The 22,081-nt window shown below is 37.7% G+C and overlaps 1 protein-coding gene across 4 annotated transcripts in view; it reads right to left on the bottom strand.

The window, feature by feature from the left end:
• LOC124866321 (vacuolar protein sorting-associated protein 13B-like) overlaps positions 1–22,081 on the bottom strand; it is a 370,362-nt gene that overhangs the window by 297,721 nt on the left and 50,560 nt on the right. For all 4 annotated transcript variants that reach the window (XM_047362059.1, XM_047362058.1, XM_047362060.1 and 1 more), the window contains exons 14-17: positions 20,202–20,371; positions 18,945–19,139; positions 15,501–15,625; positions 2,635–2,819 (exon numbers count right to left, since the gene is read on the bottom strand). In XM_047362059.1, the coding sequence (XP_047218015.1) occupies positions 2,635–2,819; positions 15,501–15,625; positions 18,945–19,139; positions 20,202–20,371 (675 nt within the window). The remainder of the gene's footprint in view (positions 1–2,634; positions 2,820–15,500; positions 15,626–18,944; positions 19,140–20,201; positions 20,372–22,081) is intronic.

The following is a 22,081-nucleotide window of genomic DNA, read 5'->3' as shown; positions in this document are numbered from 1 at the left end:
CAAAAACGTGAAGAAAACAGACACTGTTTCTTCCTCCAATAACACAAAGCTATTACAGACTCCTAGTTACCAGAGACAGGTAAATCAAAGCACAAAGTGTCAGGCATTACAGAGATCTGTTGTCAGATTTCACTCTTCTCAGGGCTCCTAAGTCGTTGGCATTTCTTTGGCTGTGCAATTTGGTTTTTGTTATTTCAGGTATTTACAAAAAAGTCTTTAAATAATACACAAGATATTCTAACAAATATTTTACAGTATTTCAGAGCTACGCAAATAAAACTTAATCAGTAAAGTTTCCCCCATAACTAAAGTGTTACATTTCCCTCTGAATGGAAGTTAAATCCCATATTCAAGTAGCTCTCTCTCACAAAGGACACTGACCAACTGTGCTGTCAGCTGGATGCTTAATATGAAACACCTTTCCACCACTGAAATGCTCAACAACTTCAAAAGGATAAAAAAAGACGTTATGTTCCTGAGAGGTTACAAAAACACATGTTTAAAATGCAAACAGCTTTCTTATCTAGTTTCAGTCCCATCCTGAGAGTAGCCTGTGCACTACTAATTGGGCACACAGAAACCCCATACTGCCAGGTTATGAATATGAATCACTTTAATTAAAAATGTTATGACAGGCATTAGCCTGTCCAAGCTAAATGACTGTCTGTTTTCAATGATCAACAATCCACATAGGTGGAACAAAGTCTTTGGCTTCAAGTTTGTTTTCATCTAAACATCCGAAGGGAAGTAGAGCAGAGAGAAAAAGATAAACGGAAAGGCAAGTTCCCAGAGGGAACCAGCTCACGGGACCCTGAACACCGCCACAGTGCCAACTGGAACCAAGTATGTTAAGTACATTAACAAGTGTTAGTTTTTAATTCAAGTTGACTGACTTTACTTTTCTACATCCGTTTCACTTTTAATTTTCCATTTATCAACAACACTCATATTAATGGGACTAAAGAGGATTCCGAGAGAGGTGAGTGTTGACACATTTTCAAATAGAGAAAAGTAAAAATACTTGGTTATGGTTATATATATATTGGAGATTTTCCTTCATGAAACATACTGACCTAATGCATCACCTTTTCCCCTTCACTCTCTTGCATTCTGAGAGTTCAGTCCCCCCGCCACAACCCCCGCACCCTTCTTTTTTAAGCCTGCCAGCACTCTGGTCAGATGTGTAAATATTTCTCCATGTCACTTTTCAAGACACATTCCAAGAAAACAGCAAAATCGGGGGAGAGGAATATTCAACTTCACTTCATGGGAGACAAGTTTCATGAATTTTGGCAGCAGCAGAGAAGTAAAAAAGGTAGCCTAGCTGCCTTGGCTGAAAGAGAATGTTGACAGCGTACCAAACAACATGATCCTAATGAGTTGGAAAATCCCTAAGCCTCCAGAGAAGAGTCCAGAGGCTACCGTCATAAGACATGCTACTGTTTCGTTCAGAATCACCTCCTTTTTTTAAAAAAGGGGCAACATTTATTAATTGATCGTTAATGGATTCTTGGTGACATGAAACGTTACATATTCAGTTTTAACCTTGACAGCAGGTACTGTAACGTCCATTTAAAAACAAATGAAGTAAATCTTTAAATGACTCCTTCAACTCAGGGTATGTGAAGAAAATTTTTATTTTCTCAGTCAACTCAGGTTGAGTAGTTTTTAGAAAATGATAGTCACACACTTTAGCTGTGCCCTGAGAAATAACTGCTAGACTTTGGTACAACTCACTTTAAGTCATAGCCAGGTACACACAGTATATCATAAAAGTAAGTCCTGCGCTCACATTTGTTGTAAATATTTTATTAAATCTTTTCATGGGACAGTGTGTGTAACTGTATGAAGTAGTGAGTGTGTATAATCATGTAAATCTGCTGTCACCTCAACACAGCCATTAATGTCTAAACTACAGGCAACAGAAATGAGGACACCCCTAAGTGAAAATGTCCAAATTGTGCCCAATTAGTCATTTTCCCTCCACGGTGTCATGTGACTCATTAATGTTACAAGGTCCAAGGTGTGAAAAGGGAGCAGGTGTGTTAAATTTGGTGCTGAGTGTATTTCTCAACTGAATTTGCTTGGCATTAATAATCCAGCTTTTTTCATAAAGAACTTTAATACAACTCTAATAATCTGATTCCTTTCCTTCTCACTTATTTCCTCCTCTCTCTATTTCAGTAAAGGGCAGTGAATGAAACAAGATTCCAAAACACAAGCTCAGTTATAGGATGAAAAAACGTAAACTCTTCTAAACTTAAACATGTGAATGTCTCTTTGTTTAATGACCAAATACTTTGTTTTTATATCAAGTGATGGGATTACAATTCTTATGTTTTACCTTTTAGCTAACAAGTACATAAAAAAAAACAAAGAAAAACACATCGTGTGTATTTGCACTTGCAAACACATGACCTCTCATAGTGAGTAGAGGGATACTCTTTCTTTTGTGTCTACAGTACTGAAAATATATAATAAAATGAATACATCTAAAATCCAGAGTGCCACTGAAAGGGTTCAGAGGACTTTTCTCATTCTTACACACACAAACAGACGAAAATACACACATTAATCACTGATAACATTGTAACTGCTATCTTCTCACTTCACATACCCAAGCATGTTGCTTACCTGGAACTTTAAACACCTCATTGTGCAGACTTTCACTAACTGGCAGTGAGGATCCATTGACCATACTGTGAGTCCAGCTCTGACAGATTGCTTGAAGCAGAAGTGTCTGAGGCCTTGTGGCTTGAACAGTAAAGTGAGGGAGCTCAAAAATACACTCTGCAGTGGGGACCAATGACCTTTTGCTCCTGCAAGAGAAAGGACAGAGCAGGCAGGATTACATCAAAGATAATACGTGTAGACACAGAAAGCCATATTGTCTATCAGGATATTCTTTTGAAAAAATGATTAGTTCCAAATAAGCAAATAATAACTCAAGTACAAAGAAACTCTTTATATATAAATTTCACTATTCAATCAAAACCGCATTACAATAAAAAAAAAACTCATTCCCAGCATAAAGGGCCAAATAATCTGAATTAGATTCCAACAGTTAAAGTGGAGGAGTACCAGGTGTAAGCCAAGCTTTCTTTGGTTACTTGGCAAGTAGGTTGAGTTTGCTGACCCTTTTTCTCCCGTTGTCAAAACTTTGACGATGATTTATGTGAAAAGATGAACGGGCCTAGAAACCTGAGCCTGAAATACATCTCTACACATTTAACATTTCACATGTCTGCAGTGTAGAGGGAGTGTTTGCGAGATTCTGAGCACATGACAAGATGAGCTGAGGGGGATGAGGTAACAGAGCAGTGAGATGGAAACCTCCAAGCCTCTGTCCATCAGAACCTCAATGGACCATGGCCTCATTTATCATCTGCCATACACATAAACTCTCTCCTTAGTGTTCATTCTATCCTTCTTCCTATTTACCACAAATTCACTGCCATTTAAATCAATCAGTCAAATGGCAGAAGCTTGTTCCAACAGCAACTTTGATCAAAAATGTAACAACAATGAAATGATCTATTTCACACATATATTGTGAAACAAGGAATGGCAATGCACGTGCAAGTGTGATTAAGCAGTTGATCCCATCATAACTACAAATCTTGATTGCTATTCTTTACATCTATGCCATTATAATTTACTGGACAAACACCTTGGATGCCTGAACTAAACACTAAGAAACAAAATTTTTGCATGCAATTTTGTTTTTTCTGTGTAGTGAATGCTCCTCTGAAACATTCAACAACTTGCAGTGGACACTGCCCTGCTACATATCTAGTTTTTGGGGTGTCTCTGTGCACACACATACACAACCAAAAACGTAATGGAAACAAAGTAGTACTGCCTTATGGACGGTGATTTTTGTGAAACCAAAAGTTCTCTAATCTCAACAATAGCTGCAGAATTTTAGAAATGTGGATAATTTTTCATTCATTTTACACATTATGGATTATGGTTTGGTCCCAGTTCAGAGTTTGGGATATGTCACAGTCCCTCTTTTTCCCTGAGCAGCTCTGCAATCGTTTAACTCCTCTGTTTCCCTCCCTCTTTTTGCTCCAAGGCTCTTTTTATCCTTCCCTTTCTTCTACTCCTGGGTGGTTCAGGAGTGTGACAAGAGCTGCAAGCTTTGAGTTCTGAAGTGTCTGCTGTCTCTACTATAAGACAGAAGGTGAGAGAATTTGATAAAAAGGGATGTAGGACCAAAGAAAATGAACAAAAAGGAGTACGAAACTTCTGACATGACAATCGCAATACTTTTAACCTTGAAAACACACATATGTAGAGTGCACAAAACACTTTCTACTTAATGCCTTTGGCACCATGGTAAACGATGCCAGGTCATTCTTTTGCTATTAGAATCCCTACAATTGCACATTATACAACAATACATCAATCAAACTGATTTTATGTTAGTTGTTAGTTCAAATTTGTGCAAAGTGTTTGTTTGTGTGTGTGTGTGTATATACATTATAAGACATTGCAGTTCAACAAAAGACAGCAAAGAAGACACAGCATCAACAATGCTCCCACATGCAGAGCAAATGTGCTGGCAAAGCCACTTCAATGAGTGGACTGGCAAGGGATGAAAGTTTGTTGGCTTATTTGAGTGTTTATTGCGTTTAAGGGGAGCTGTCATGTGCATGTGGTCCCCTAAAACTTTAATTATGCACCTGTTTTATTATAAAATACCCAGTTTTTTGTGAACAGTATCTTGGATCTTAGATATAAATGAGAAGCAGAAACTCTCATTAGGGTGTTTTGGGAACGCTGGATGCAAGGACAGCCAAGCACTCATCGGATTTCATTAAGTAGCTGGCACGGTCAGTGTTTCTTGCAGAAACATGGTAAACAGCTTTTTGGCAGGAAGCTTTTTACTGTTGCCACAGGCTTTGAGCAAAACAAAAGCAACCCAAAGGTCAAAATAAATTAGCCTCAACAGCAGACACAGTGGTAAGATTTTGAGATATACTTTGGGAAATTTAAATTATCTAAAGTTTTTTCATTAAGTCAAATTCTTACTTTATAAATACTATGAACAAATCACATAAAAAGCAGAAAGACATACCCTAACCAACACAAACAAATTCTTGGAAATGCACACATATCTCAGGCCAACACATGTGCTGTCACACAAGCTATAACACACCTTTACATACAAGTACAAACTACTAATGGCAGCTTAGTGAGCCAAAGCACGATCAGCAACTGTAATGATTCCAGAACTGATCCCACTGCTCTAACAATATGTTATTTGATCAAACAGGAAAATGTTCGCCTCATCTTTGTTTAGGTGTTTCAGGAAGCAACTAGTGCTCAAGCTTTGGCTCCTGTGGCTCGGGACAGGGGTGAAGCAATAGGAAGTGCACTTTACATGGGTTCATCAACTGTGATAAGGGACATTGAGGTCATAAGCCACATGAACCTGGACTTGCTGATTCCTGGGGGTAATAATCTGGTTCTATGAACATGGGATGTCACCTCACTGCCAAGAAAGAAACTGTGTTTGAAGGTAAGTGATACCAACTAGATATCGTTAAACTCTCATTCACACACAACTTTGGTTTGGGAAACTGAATGCTGGGAGCTGCTGAAATGTTTCCTACTCATAATTGCCCTGTGCCAGAGGCATTGCACTGGTGTAAGGTTAATTGCAAGCCCCCCTGCTGAGGACCCCCAGTGATAGGGTCGCCTCATTGCAGCTTGGAGTTGTAAAAGGGAAGGTTCTGATTGTTGTTTATGCTTACGCTCGAAACAGGAGTTCAGATTATCTAAACTAGATAACTATGCTTGCCTGAAAAAGACTGCCATCTGAAGATTCTATTGTGCTTCTTGGGGACTTCACCTCCCATGTGGGTAATGACTGAGATACATGGAAGGAAAACCCTTCCTGATCTGAATCTGATTGGTGTTTTGTTGACGCCATTATCAAGCACAAGGACATCCAGAGGTGTATTAGGGACCACGTGACCTTGAACCGAAAATTGATGATCAACTTTCAAATCATGACAACAGATCTGTGACATTATGTCTTGGACACGTGGATGGAGGGAGGGGCAGAACGGTCGACCGATCTTTGGCTTGGTACTGAACTGGACTCAAAGGTGGGGGAGACTGCTGGATAGACCTTGTAGACCTAAACAAGGAGTGAACTGGGAACAACTGGAAGGGGACCCCATTTTGGAAATTTGTCTTAAAGCTCTAAGAGAGGTTTTCTTTGTTTGTCTGTTGTAAGACCAGAAAAAATATGGCCTAAAATTTATTGGTACCTGTTAAAGCAGCAGCTAGCGAACCGAGTGATAGAAAACACAGGAATTGGAGATTTTTAAGATGAAGAAGGAAGTTGCATTCAGGGTGTTGTGGCTGGTGCATCTTGACAACACTTGTTGGGTGGTAGACCAGGGTGGTGGTCAAAATATATAAGACAGGTAACAAGAGAGTGCATTTCAACTTTTGAAGAGTAAAAAGGTGGTAAGGAGGTAATGAAAGTCCTCTTCAGAATTTGGTGGCAGTTGCTACAGGAGCATGGGGTAAAAGGGATGCTTTTAGGGGAGATCCAACCATTGCATAATAAAAGCAAGAGCTTCAGGAACCTCAGTGTAGATTTTTGCCTTTCGTAGACAATGTGGTTCTGTTGGTATCTTCAAGCTATAACCTTCAGCATGCAGTTCACAGCCAAGTATAGTATGGCTTGGTGGAGAGTCAGAACCTTAAAGTGTAACGTCATAGTTCTCAACCAGAAAACAGTGACCTGCTCCCTCCAGGTTGGGGGTCAGTCTCTGCAGAAGGGTTTAATTATCTTTTGTTTTGTTCAGAAGTGACGGTATGACACAGCAGGTGACTGATGGGGCACTGTCTGCGATAATCTAGGCACTGGTCTAGTCCTGCAATGGTGAAAAACAGCTGAACCAAAAAAGCAAAGCTCTTGATACAGCAGTCTATGTACATTCCAACCCTCATGAATGGTCATTAGAGAGGGATCGTGACCAAAAGAACAGGATCCCAGATACAAGCAGCTGCACTGAGCTTCCTTTGTCATTGGCAAGAGCTGAGAATAAAGCTGCTGTTCGACCATGTTGAAAGAAGTAAGCATGGGTGATTACGACTTCTAATCGGGGTGCCGTCTGGGCACCTGCAAATGGATATTTCCTACTGGTTGAATATTCCAGAATAGAAGACTGGAAAGTCTTTAAAGTTTCCGAACTATTCATTAATATCATTACTTTTATCACGTCAAGTATCAAACATCTGTTGTCTCACTCTTTACAAAATAGAGAGACCTTGATAAAATGTGCCTACCTAAAAACAACTAAAAGAGGCAAACCTTGATGGAAATATCATAGGTACAGGGGCATACTAACTCATGTAACAATTAAAAGCCTTATACAGGGGGCCAGACCGCAGAAGGTGGCAAATACATTAATGACATGTCCCAAGGATTTATCAATCCATGAAATGTGCAACTTTCTCTTGACTTTATCTTATCTGTTTCTATTTGCAGTCCACAGTACTAACAATTCAATCAATTAGGGGCTGACATATTTGCCTGATAAACACCTTAGATAGCAACTGTCTTAAGAGCAACAATCCCTTATCTGATTTTTTTTCAAATCATTCACTGTCAAAATCTACATTAATTAACCATACCCAATGGCAACATTCCTAATCTATGCTGACAAAATCCTTCAGTAAAACTTTCACAATTTTTAGAGCTCATTTGGGGAATTACTGCCAAATTTAAGAGGTAAGGACCGAGAGTCTTTTTGAGCAGGCTACTACATTATATAATTCCAAATGTATCCACGCAGACCTGACCTCTCCTGAAAAAAACAACTGACACATGGACTGCTGTGAAGTGCCCGGTTTTATCTTGTTACAAAGACGTATTATGTGTTGCAAAGTCACCAAAATAAAATTAATAGAACATGCAAACACTTAACAAATTATATTTGAGAAAACGTACATTCAAAATATTGTCTAAAAACAAAAATGAACTGAAAACTAAAGCACAAGAAATGACTCCGAAATCTTATCTGTTTCATTAGTTTCTACAGTGCAACTTCAAATCTTTTATTGTCTTAACAGTAAGTGGACGTTATTATAACTGTATGCAGCGGAAGCTATAAAAGACTCTAATAATGATCATTCTTATGTAAGCAAAACTGAACTATACATGATTAATAAAATTAGAAGTATAGAAAGAGATGACAGATTTTTCTCCAGCCGGATAAATAGTAATGCAAGCATAAGTTGGATTTATCTTAAATTTTAAGGGTAAAGATTTTATTACTGCAATTAAAACATGTGCTTTTTTATATATTGTCACACATTTACCAGGGCTCCAAATAGGTGTGGAGGGAATTGTACCTACACCGGCTTTTCACATATTTACTAGAATTCATGTTGAGGCATGCCCTTTAGGCATGGTACATGTTGTTCACCTAAATAATTAAAGCGTTAAGGAGGTGGAATATGATGTAAAAATATAATGTGCATTTTACTTACACTATGTAATACACAACCATAGACACTGCTACTGACTTAACAGCAATAAATACAATTTATACAGGTATATTAATAATTGTGTCTGCAATAAAAACAAAAGCGCAAGTAGATTCTTCACAGTAAAATGATTAGCTGTCTGAGACTAGTGAAAAACAAAATAACCACACTGCTGTCGATATTCCTTTTAGGCATATTTCATCAATGTTTCCTTTCCATAAATGTTTTTGGATTTATCATGAAAATTTGATGTCACAGGCACTTGTTGAACTGAACTTTAACTGACTGCTTATAGTAATTCTACTAAGACAATTATCAATTAGGACTGAACTGTATCTTGTTGCTGCAATCTGCACTGCCATCCACTGCCATCATCCAGCATCACAAAACTATCTGGGTTTAACCTGGTAACAGGTAATGGTTTATGGATTAAATTTGTGTCTGCAGCTCAACATTTTGAAATTCCCCAAAATCAACAGAGTTCAGTATTTGACTTTCCCAATCATTGGTCTAAAGCAGAAAAAAAAAAAACTCTTCAGAGAAAGAATAACTTCCTTTTTTTTACTCTCACACAGACCTCTCGCCCCCCCCATCTAGACATCTGGAACACTCTTGACCCAAAATGCGCACAGCCTCACAAGGACACACGAGTATACACTCACTCTCACTTTTCCCTCTCAAGAGACAGCTTTATTACACAAGGATTACTAAAAGAAATGTTTTAATCAAGTGTCACAGACAGCTGCAGGCCACAAAGTGAGAAAATGACAATGATGCGGTTCATCAGCCGTTAAAGAAAAACGCATCAGAAGGCCAACAGATTAGTGTAAATTCAACTTCCTGCCTCTGTTTAACAACTCCAGCTGTGGAGGAAAAATAGGAAAGAAGAAATTAAAGGTAAGAGGACTAGCTTTCACTCTCTTGTTTTTAGGAACAAATGGAGTACTACTGAAGGCAAATGGGGAGGAAAGTGGAATGCATACCACAGGATATAATAATCCACTGAGATCTGATAATCCATCCATCCTTCCCTACTTCCCACTGTTATCCCTCCCTCCAGTGTCAGATCCTCAGATGACTAATTTAAGAATTAATAGAACCTTTCAGTGAAATGAAAACATCTCCAGCTGCTCTTATATGTGCCATCTTGGCTCTTATGTACATGACTCAATTTATTTTATGGTCCAAGATTTAGTAGATGTTCTGGAATTGAATGAATCCTGCCTCCTTAAAGCATTACAGCACATAATGTACATCTCTAGGCTGAATTAAAACCCAAGCCGACATAGACAACAATGTCACAAAAGTAAATAAAGGTAAGCAAAAACTACTGTACTGCAACTTGGCTTTCTGAACTCTTGATGTGATTTAATGCTCAAGGTAAGGCATATATGGCTTATTAGAACAGGAATGTCAATCACTGAGGACATAGGACTTGCTTTTATTCAAGCCATTTCCTTAAAACAACACAGCTCAATACATCCATTGATTTCCACCAGCCATAAAACCAAATAAAACTGTCTAACACCAGATGCAAAAGAGAAAAATCTCCATTCTGCAGAGTTGGCCAAAATATTTTAATAGTCTGTGGGACAAAAAATACTTTGCAGCTCACAATTCTTTACATTAAATAGCTGTGAGTAAAAAGTGGAACATAACTACATCATATGCCATTCTAACTTTTAAGTACACACCTGTTTTTACACAAAGACTGCTTGTGATATTTTGTGTTCCTATTTCTTTAGCCTCTTTAGGTTAACATTTTTTTTCTTTTCTGAAAATGATCTAATGTTTCTTCAAGAACAAGAAACGGCTTAGGACATGTGTTTGTTCAACTAAATAATTCTCAGTTGCCCCCGCCGCTGAATGATAACGCAGAGGTAATCATGATCCAAGCCAACGCAGACTGATTTAAGGTCTTAGATCTTTAACCCTGCAGTAGCAGCTCCCTGTGACTTAAGGCCCATTTACTAAAAAACTGATGAATTCCCTTTATTTCTATTACGATAACTACCATGATGATAACATTTTATATCAAGCTGGAAAATTTTGTTTAGATGCATTAAACCAACAATTGAGTAGAAATTAAATATCCTTGTGAATATTCCATAATGTACTCAAAGCAATTAAACTTCACTTTCTTTTTAAGCACACTAAAACATTAGTCATCCAGTTCTTGGCTGTATTTGGAGACATAGACCAGGAGCAGCTTGCTTTGAGTAACTATGAACAGGAGTAATGAGGCATTACAATCACACCAGAAGCCTCATGCCTCAGATACCTCAAGCAGACTTCATAAATCACAACACAAGCTAATCTAGAGTCTAGACTACTTGTCCAGACATAGTAACACTCTTCTTGACTTCACATAAAAACTGTAAGAAATCTGAAGCTAGTGCTAAAAATGGAATTTAACTGGGACAAGGTAATAGGCTAAGACCAATAATGAGATATCAAGGGAAAACCAACATTCTTTTCTATGCTACCAGTCTAAAAGTCCTCTTTCAGATGCTGTATTACATGCACCTGTAATACCACATGCTTTCAAGATTTAAAAAAAAGGAACCCCCCCCCCCCCCCCCCCCCCCCCCCCCCCCCCCCCTCAGAAATAGCTATGCAACTAATAGGGGCTGCTAAAAATGCCACATAAAAGCTGGCACAGGCCTGAATTATGGCCTGCGATGCGACGAACCACACCAAGCTGCTGCTGGTTAGTTGGTGGGCCACAGCCAGTCCCCATATGGTGTTGCCGTCAGGTGGCCTTAAATAAGGAATATTATATGGTGTGAGCACAAGTGTGCATGCATATGCACTCATGTGTTTGAGTGAGAGTGAGGTTAAGTTTTAGGGAAATCAATGCAGGTGGCACTTCTAACGTACACTGCCTCCTCTCATTCCATCTTTTCTCATGGGAGAAACAGGAGAGAAGAGGTGGGTGTGAAATTTATGTAAAATAAAGGTTTAACAGAGTTGCCAATAAGGCTACTTTCTGTTTAACAAATGACAAAGGTTCACAACGATGTATACTAAGCAAGATGATTTACTACTATAGGTACTGATTTGCTATATTTGCTAAACTTATGCAGCTATAGTAACCAATATTTCAACTGTGTATTTGAAATAATCCCTGTTTTAATAGCAAATTACTGCTAGGTAAGATATTCAATCCCAGATGATGCATTTTTTTTAATGAATGTAAAAGCAAATGGACCAGTGTAAATTAAAAAAAAACTAAAGTTGTTCCTAGAATGGATGTTTTTATGCAAAAATGCTTCTGATACAATTGGTTGTCTTATGTTATTTCATTACTTTAGGTTGTAGACACAAATCTAAGAATATCCTTTAAATACGCTCAGACACCAGACTAAAAATGTACTTGTAGTGGGACAATACATGTAGGTGGGGGGTCCAAGATACATCTGCTTCTGCACTGCCACAAGCAAGTCCCCTAGACCACAGGTGTCAAACCCCAGTCCCCGAGTGCCAGGGTCCTGCAATGTTCAGATGTGTGCCTGATTCAACACTAAATCAGATAATCAGGTCATTACCCTGGCTCTGCAGAACTTGACTGCATGCAGAGGAGGCAATTCAGCAATTGGAGTCAGGTGTGCTGGACCGGATAAATATTGAAAACATGCTGGATACCCTCCAGGACTTAACATTTACCAACAGAAAACCACTTACTTGGAGTTAGATGTTAGATCACAAGATTTAAATAAAATGACAGTTTTGCTTGAGGATCACCTTTAGAAACCATGAAAACCTTCTCTTAGAGACCCACTTAACGATGAAGTAATTTTCTTATATCCACACTTACTCAATATCTGCATTATCACATTTAAGGGTATTGCTAAGGAAAAAACCTGATAAGGAGCAGGAGGATAAAACTTAATAAATGACGTGGTTATATTAATACCTACGCTAAAATCTGTGCTTAAACAGATGTTTGTTTAGGCGGGAAAGATTTCCGTCACTCCTCTTATCTTTGCAGAACTTTGTGGACCCACATCATTCTAGTGGTATTTTTTGTGTTGTAAAGACTATAGCATTAAAATGACATAATAATCAGTCTGGGGAGCTTGAAACAGCAGGACTGTAGCAGAATATTACAGGTCTTCATTGTGGCTGCACATAATACCTTCAAAAGTTATACAGTCTTGTAAAAAATAAAAAGACATTGACATTTATTAGTTTGGCAAAGGTTACAAACCAATTCCCAAGTCTTTGGGTCTCCAGCAAAACACACTGAGAGCCATTACCCAGAAATGGAAAAAATATGAAAATATTAATCTTCCCAGGAGTAGCCAGCCTACCAAAATTACTCCAAGTGCACATCAATGACTCATACACAAGGTAAAAAAAAAAAAAACAGAACGATATCTAAAGCACTGCAGGCCTAACTTGCCTCCTTGATCTTCACTGTTCATGATCCAACAATACAAAAGAAACTGGATAAGAATATTATACCCCAGGAAAAATCAGAGGTGAAATCCTCTACTGCTCGAAAATAATACAAAGGCCTGTCTCAAAATCAACTTTATTATTCTCAAGACTTTGGGGAAAATATTGAGTGGACTAAGAAGCTGAAAGTGTATATTTCTGAAAGGTAAAAAGTCCTGTAACAGCTGGTGTTAAACTAGCACAGCATTTTAGAAAAATAAAATCACGCAAACTGTTGGTGGTTGTATGATGGTCTGGGGCTGCTTGAGAACCTGGACAACTTCCCATATTTAATGGAACCATGAGTTCTGCCCTCTATCAGAAAATCCTAAAGGAGAAAGTGCAGCCATCGATTTGTAGCCGTAAGTCTTCCCCTAGCTCTTTTTTCAGCACACCACAAATATAAATAAAGAAGAAGAATTATAATGAACAGATGATAATGCACCATGTCATGAAGTCCAATCATCTCACACTGGTATCTGTATCATGACAATGAGTTCACCGCACTCTAATAGCCTCCAGAGTCAGCAGATTTTCCTCCAGCAGTGTCCAGCGATGTGATGGAAAGGGAGACTCGCATCATAAATGTGCAGCTGGACCAAAATCTGAGAGGAATGTTACGGGCATCTAGTTTAACCCTGAACTCTGTCAAACCTGGCAATCACCGTTCCAGGAGCAACCTTTGTGTTTATGAGATTATGACTTTAGTGACAGATAATAAAAGAGGTAGGATGGCTGGTAGGCTGCTTCCCTTTAAGACAGGCAGGGGGTCAAATATGAGTCGCATCAACTGAAATAACAGATCAAGAAATAACAGGTCAAGAATACAGCTGGTAAATAATATACTCTATATTAGAGCTGATCGATACTATTACTGAAAATTGCGATGTCTATATATCAATTATCGTTATCTCATGTCTGCACCAATCTCTGTGAGCTTTGGCATCTCAGCAACTGTAACACTACATCAGGTTTAGACCTTAAGGTCAGTTAGAGTCCATTAAACTGGACAAATATACTGTAGATTTGTAGTGTGCAAATTCCTCACACTTGAAATATTGGAACCTTTCAAATATTGGAATTCCTTCATGATTGCTATATTGCACACCGATATTACAATGGTGATTACGATTAGGTAAATTGTTCAGCTCTACTTCATATCATATACAAATATATAAATAAAATAAGTCAGTCAGTCATTTTCTACCGCTTATTCCATAGTGAGTCACGGGGGAGCTGGTGCCTATTTACAGCAGTCTATGGGCAAGAGGCAGGGTACATCCTGGACAGGTCACCAGTCCATCGCAGGGCAACACACAAACAACCATGCACACACTCATTCATACACCTAAGGGCAATTTAGAGAGACCAATTAACCTAACAGGCATGTCTTTGGACTGTGGGAGGAAGCCAGAGTACCCGGTGAGAACCCATGCATGCACGGGGAGAACATACAAACTCCATGCAGAAAGAGCCCAGGCTGGGAATCGAACCCAGGACCGTCTTGCTGCAAGGCAACAGTGCTACCAACTGCGCCACCGTGCAGCCCACTAAAATAAATAAAACAAATAAAACCTTATTTCATAGGTGTCATAAAAACTGTCTGGGATGTTGTTGTTCTTTAAAAAGGGGAGTGGGTCAATGATTCGTAACACTCAGTAGAAATTCGTTTATTTTTTTATTTTTTTTAAACATCCTTTGAACATCTGAATCCACTATCTGAGGGGGGGGGGGCAGTGAAGCCGTGGGAGAGAGAGGAGCTCAGAGCAAAGATCAAACAGGCAACACATATATTTTTATTAGTAGCAAAGAGCACAGAAATCCAGGTTCTGTCAAAGGACCGGCTCAAACCCGGTAACTACTCTGCAGCAGATATGTGATTTGTCTGGAGAAGAAGTCAAGAAAGTCAAAACCATCTGCAGTTCTTCACATGTTTAAATATAAACTAATGGATGGAAATAAATTCCCATGGTGGTGCTCTGGTACACGTTTCCTGCTCTAACAGGCACTTTGACTGCAAGGTGTTAGAGAGAGGCTACAGGGTGTACCTGTGTGGGTTTTTCCAAGATCCAGGAGGTTACTGACAATGGTGATGGAGTAAAGAACGGTTAATGTCTTTTTTGCCCCTGATGGATCAAACATGTTACAAATAACGTGCAAGAGGAAGATAAAAGAAAGACACCATAAAGAATCTCAAGCCTATTACAATTGTGATTATCATGAAGCAGGTAATGGTGCAAGGAAATACAAGTTTATTTTTAAAGTATAAATTGAACAAGTTGAAGAGCTAAGATTCATTTCTCTTCAGTAATCTTTTTTCAATTTTATGTTTTCACATTTATCCACATGCCACATATACAAAATAAAGTGATAAATTTTCCCCTTTTTTATCAACTGTTACTGCACTCAAAATCTAAAGTTGTAAATTACATTTTGCTGAGGTTGGAACCTTTTTTGGTGAATCCAAAGTACAGTTGAAAATGTGGCCTATCTAACCATATATTCGTACACAAATTTCTACCAGAAAATGTTAATATACTCACCAAAAAGTAGGCAACTGTATGAGCTTTCCATAGATTGCTGTGCTAAAAGAAGGGATGATGGAGATGAGAGGCAGAAAGCTCCCCGTGCGGTCCTGGCATGTTAAGCCTGCCTGGAAACCAAAAACCTGCAAAGAGACAGAGCAGGTTAAAGAGGAGACAGGGGTGAGAAAAAAAAACAGGACTAAAAACACACGGTTTAATAGATCAACCTAAATACTGAATTCACAAAGAAAACTGTAACAGAGTACATCTTCATACTATTTGTGTGGTTTTTACCATCATATCAATATTATGCCTAAATTTAAAACTCAGAAAGAGTCACCAAGAATCGTTATCCACCATTACTGAAATGCTGTGAAATAAAAATGTCCATTTCAGACTTGGCTTTGCCATCATGGCTTTCTTTCTGGGCACTTTAGCTACACATTACCCATAGATTACACAGCATGTACACATGTAAGAAGAGTCCCTGCAAAAAGAATCCAGACCATTTTTGTCTTAAAGCTCGGTAACTAAATGAATCCCCAAATAAAAATCCCTTCTGAAATAAAACTGCAATTTTATTTGTTCAAATTCTCTTTGTTTTGTCCCGTTTAGCTTTTTTGATATATAATGTTGGGACAGACAAACATCACTGTGCTATACTGCATGTTAATTCACATTTACTTTTTTGACAAACCTTTGTTTTTAAAAGGTATTATTTGGTCTAAAGGCCTTTATTTTTTTATTTTTTTTCAAATGTAGGTGGACAAGAAAAAGGATGGAGAGAGCAGGGGAGGGGTATGCAGTAAAAGCTGATACCACAGGATTCAATACCACGACAGCCTACGTCGAGGACTACGCCCTCCGTACATGGGTCGCACGTTTAACCCCTTGGGCCAACACACTGCGTCCACCTTTGTTTTTAATATAAAACTACAGACCACTCCGAGAGCAGTTTATACAGCCATGGAGTTACAGTCTTATCAATATCAGCTACATAAACTGCATGAGAGCCGTTTTAGTATTCAAGGTTTTTGCGCCTTTTTGTAATAAGATCACCAAGTGATTCTACAATGTATCAGAAAGTGGAAATCTGAGATCTAAAGAGCTTAAAATGCTTTGCAGATGAATGATTGTTCCTAATCCTCATAATGACAAAAGCCTCTCATTAGCTTTGCAAGCTCTGTTAAGAACATTGTTCAATAAGTGTATCCTAAGAATCCTAATTCTCACTCCCAGTGGGCAACAGATATAAACAGATAAATCATTGATTTGATTATCATTGAAGATTAAATTTAATATCAGAAAGGCTAATTATGTCAGTTTTCTTTCATGGTCTTGCTAAGCAAACAGACAACTTTGAGTTCTTTCCAATAATCTTGGAAAAGTGAGAAATTAGCTAAAACTTATCCTAAAGACAGAGGCCACGGCACTGACAAAAAGCATCAATAAAACATAGATTTAGATAAGCGTTTTCAAGTCACTTCCTGAACTAGGTGAATTGCGGCCAGAGTGACCTCCACCCTGTCATGATCCCACTGCCAAAATCCAGAGGCAGAGTTACAACACTGATAGATACAGATGCTGATTGGTCACAAGAATTCTTAGCCACTGACCAGCTGACTGTTAACCCTGCAGTGACCCTTTGATAAGGACTGCCAGCAAGACATCCAGTAAACATCCTGCTTTTAAAACAATCTTAGACAACACCCCTAAAGACTGGACCATCATAGGTCTGGTTGGTTTATTAAACGTTGAACTGGTCATTTAACTGAGTGTTTTATATGTGCTCCTTGGTTCTGTTAGAATTTTATTTAAACTAAAAACACAAGGGTTATAACCACCTTTAAGAATACATTAATTCTATGAAAATCTTAAAAAAAACAAATTGAATTTAGTTCAGCCATTGGTAAAAATCTGAGGCTGACTTGTCTTTAAACAGACAATATAAACATCACCTATAGGGATAGTACTGCAATTTTGTTCATAATGGACTAAGAAGGGGAAAGAACGTAATTTTCTAAACGTTATGTCTGTTGCACATGCTGCTTGTAGACAACCAATACTCGGTTTCACAATTTATTTCTTTAGCTACTTATGTTTTGTTCATCTTAACAAAACACAAAAGCATGTTTGAGGGATCTGGTGAGACAGGTTTTCTAAAAAAAAAACAAAAAAAAACTGTTAATACATATGGTAGAATATAAACCTAGAACACTAAAAACTTACATTAAACTTCAAACCTGATTTCACTGAGTAAACAGAGAATTTGAACCTTCAGCAGAACATGGTGGAAAAACTGTTATTGTGCCACCAAGACATTTCTTGTAGTTGTTTCAAGAGGTTTGCACATATCACACCTTTTTATATAAACTTTATATAACTGATCTACGGGAGCTGAACTTCAACAAAGTGCTGGATTGGATAAAAATCCCTTGTGAGATTTCTGTAGACGTGTTGACAAACTACAGAAATTCCTCAGCACTTCTGCACCAATTTCTAAGTCATATTTTGCCTAAAGATCATATACTTGTTCCACTCAATGACATGCAAATCAATGTTTAACTTTTATGTAATGCTTTTTTTGTATTTTTGGTTGACATTGTCTATCTCCTGATTAGAGGGACACTAGGAAGAAAATTGGAGAGTACTTTTCTGTTTGTAAGTGTGCAAAGCTGCACAATCACCATGATATAAAATATATATTTCCTACAACATATGTTCTACCAAGGTTTTCATCTACCAAGCTCAGCTTGGTAGATGAAAACCTGAAGTAGATCCGAGATGTACTGTTGGTCATGCTGACGTACACTCATTCTTCAGATTTTACTACCAAGTACCAAGGAGTCATTAAGGTCATAAAAAAGGTCATAGAGGTTATTTCAAACTGTTGTTAAGTGTCAGGTAATGGAACCAAAAATGCACAAGTCAAATTAGTAAACTTTCTTTGTTAAACCAGAACAGAATTAGGGAAAAGACGAGTTTAAAAGAAAATTAGCACGAGATTAGATTTACTCATAGATTAAATTCATCAGCCATGACTTTTGCAATGCAATATATCAGATATTTTTTAAGAAAATAACCAAATAAAAATGATTGTTCTTTTACAAAAGCGATAAAATGTAAAAATGCCTACATTAGTGTATTGATAAACTGTTTGGATTATGTTAAATTGTGAAAATTCATAATTGGTGATTCATAGGCTGACTAAGAATTTATTTTGTATTCTGTAAACGGATATTCACCTGATTGCTGGCAACCTCATGCAAAATAAACACTCTACAAAGTACTCCACATGACTTCACTAGCAAAAAATATTTAAAAATATGCTTTATCGTTTGCATTTAATTTGAATAATGATTTTACGCAACTGAATCAATTGGATTCTTATAGGTGAAGTGGTATGAGGAAAATGAGGCATTTCTTAAGTCGCTCAGAATAACCAGGTAGTCTCCTGCTCACTTTGAGGTAGAGATGTGTATAGCAGTGATGGAGCAGGTTCTCTGGGGGCTGGCTAAGGCTGCTCACTGTGGTGACTAGCTCTGGACCATACATTGGTTCAGAGTGGTCAAAATTCACCCTTTCGACCTGAAACTGCACAGAAGGTAGGGGGTGCAGTGGCTGAAACACTGGCACAGAGACTGGTCTTGGTGTAGCCTGGAAAGGACAACAGAAAGAGAAGAGCTTTAAAAGAAAGAATAAATAATCCTTGGATTTCTGTCTGAGCCAATTCTCACATTAAGCTGACAGACTAAAATGTCTCTACTTTATTTTCAGTCTGATGTAGTAGTGACAGTTTAACTACTTCGATCAAATTTCAAATATGTAGATAGACAAAAAGTGAACATGAACTTACATGTAAATAAATAATGGCTTATGTCTCAAATACAAGCATGGAAGATGTTGTGCACTTCAGCGTTGTATAACATCTTGTTTCAAGATATGACAATTTCTCAAACAACTACAGCTAGACCACAAACAAATCATATCCCTGGCAAATTTCATCTTAATTTTATCAACATATTCCTTCTGACTGGAAGTAATTTTATCATTTTAGATTGACCCAGTCAGAGTCCCGACTGGAACCTTTGGAGGAAGTTAAAGATCAGAATGATGAGAAGGAGGCCTTCCAACCTCAAAGATCAACAGTCATCTATTATAAAAAGGGTTTAACTCCTGTAATGCCAACAAAATGTGTACATTGATTATCGTGTAGGTTAGAAATAATCATAAATGTGTCATATTTTTAACTTCAACGTAAATAGAAACAGATCATCTTTTTCATAAAATAAACACCTGTGTTCAATGTTTTAAATCAACTTTTGAGATGTGCCCGTCTCAGTTCCTTTTCGAAAACAAGCGTCTTGAGGAGGAAGCTGGAAACGAGCCACAACCCACTGCGCCTCAACCCTCAGATCTACGTTTTCGCTCAATGAAGAAAACTTGATCCTTTTCTGACATCTCAGAATAATATGAATTCTTGAAATATGAGTTGTAAAATGTGAACATGTACACAACATATAATTTATCACCACATTTGGATCAAAAACAGGTTGTGGTCTTTGAATGAAAACAAGTGTCTTGCTCAACATGTCTCAGATTTTCACTATTCAATCCTTCATGGCATTTAAAGACCATTTTAAATGTGTTGAGAAATGTGCAGTAAGACTAAAGACAGAGAGCTGCTGAGTGGAGCAAAACAAGATGTTCAGGAGCTACCTTATATCCCAAGATGACAGGAATTAGTGCGTGAAGAAGGTTGAACTCTGCCATGGAGACAGTAACAGAGACTTGGAGCAGAGTGACAGAAGTGAGCCTGGTCGGGATGAACTCCTCTAAACGAGATATCTCCTCTGGAGAAGCTGGGCCATGGCACGCCTCAGTGGTTTCTAAAGAGGTATTCAGACACAAATACATATGTATGCCTGATTGTTTACTATATGATATTGCAGAGATATAGAAAATAATGACATTAAATTCCAAAGTTTGGAACAACATTTTAGAATGAATGTTGCCATTAGTAATCAGGTTTTTAAGAAAGTAGGGATAGTTTTTCTATGGCTTTAGTTGTGAATTAAATTGATTTACATGAGTTAGCATCATCTCCCTATGCCTGCTACATAAACTATATCAACAGGTTTCCATCAAAAAAAGCATAAAATAAATCACAAGTGCTTTACAAAAGTACTTGCACAAGCAAGAGGTGTCAAATAACAGTGTGTTGGTCAGTAGTTATATTTATGAACAACTTTCTAAAATCAATCATTATAAACATCCACATAAGGCAGCATTAACATAGAAAACCTGCTATGGTCAGAAATAATTATTGAAATGAATACCCAGAACACTGAACCACTCAACTATATTTTGGGAATGAGGTAAACTAGAACCTGAAGACTTTTGTTATGTTCTTGTCTCTTTTTCTGGGGAATTGGTTTTGTTGAGTTCTGCAAAGGTTCTGATGGGCTTGGCACCCAGTGGTGTCAGACCCAGATCTAATAGTTGTGCTGGTCCGTGGCCTAACACCAAGTATGATTTAGATTAGACCAGCAGTGCTCTGTCTGAAAAAGTTTGAGTGCCGGAGCTTAAATTAATACCCACAAAAAACAAATAAATGACATTAATTAAGCCTGGACAAAACTAAGTGACAACAAAAACAAAATAAATGTTATATCAGACAAAAAAAATCTAAGTAATACATTTTAAAAGGTATAACTGTGTATGCATAAAAACACATGGACAGAAAATCACAAACGGATTCATGTTTAAAAAGCCTTGGCCTTTCCCACTTCAGAAGTGACCCTCCATCCCTAAAAGGTCCAAAACATCATACATGCAAAGTCATCTTAAATAAACACGTAGTTTCTCTTTTACAGAGTAAGAACTGGATGAAGAAAAGCTCACTAGAAATCTGTAGTCCAATTCTGACACAAAACAATATCTATACAATGCTAAAATGATGCAACCAACGTATTGTACATAGCAAGCAGCACTTGTTCTTTGCCCAGAGATCATTCTATAAATAAAACTTAAAAAACAACACATAAAGCTTTCCAAGTGAGGAACAGAAATGTACTTTCTAAGAGAGACGAAGATAAATTTTTTACATTTTTGAAAGTCTTTTTTTATTCCTAAATTAAAAGCGGGGGACCGACGGGTCAGAAACCACAATACACAATCTTATTGTGTTCTGAGAATGCACCCTAAAAAGCTCTATCAGGTCACTCTCTGGTGAGTTACTGACTGAAGAAGACTCGAGGTGAGCCAGTATCAGTAAGGTATTTGAAAGGAAGCACAGAGAGGTAAGAATTGATTTAAAAGGAAACTAACAACTGCCATTCATTTAGGCTCTGAGAAAGAGAGCAGACAACAGCAACGTTTACTGGAGAACAGCAACGTTGCTGTGGTTTAACCTGTTGAGTTTCCTGTCATGAAACAGACTGGATTTTTACAGCTTTTTGAAAATCTCAGTTAATAATTGCTCACAGCAGGACAGCTAGAAAAATATATTTTCATTGCTGTTATTATTTTTTCTTTTATTATAATTCTTAGAGCAAAACTGGAAACAAATGAAATTAATATAAGATGGTCAATGGTTT

This window comes from Girardinichthys multiradiatus, chromosome 3 (genome assembly GCF_021462225.1).
Source record: "Girardinichthys multiradiatus isolate DD_20200921_A chromosome 3, DD_fGirMul_XY1, whole genome shotgun sequence".
Taxonomy (NCBI): Eukaryota; Metazoa; Chordata; class Actinopteri; order Cyprinodontiformes; family Goodeidae; genus Girardinichthys; species Girardinichthys multiradiatus.
Note: the sequence above shows the minus strand (reverse complement) of the source record. Positions and strands in the feature narration are given on the sequence as shown.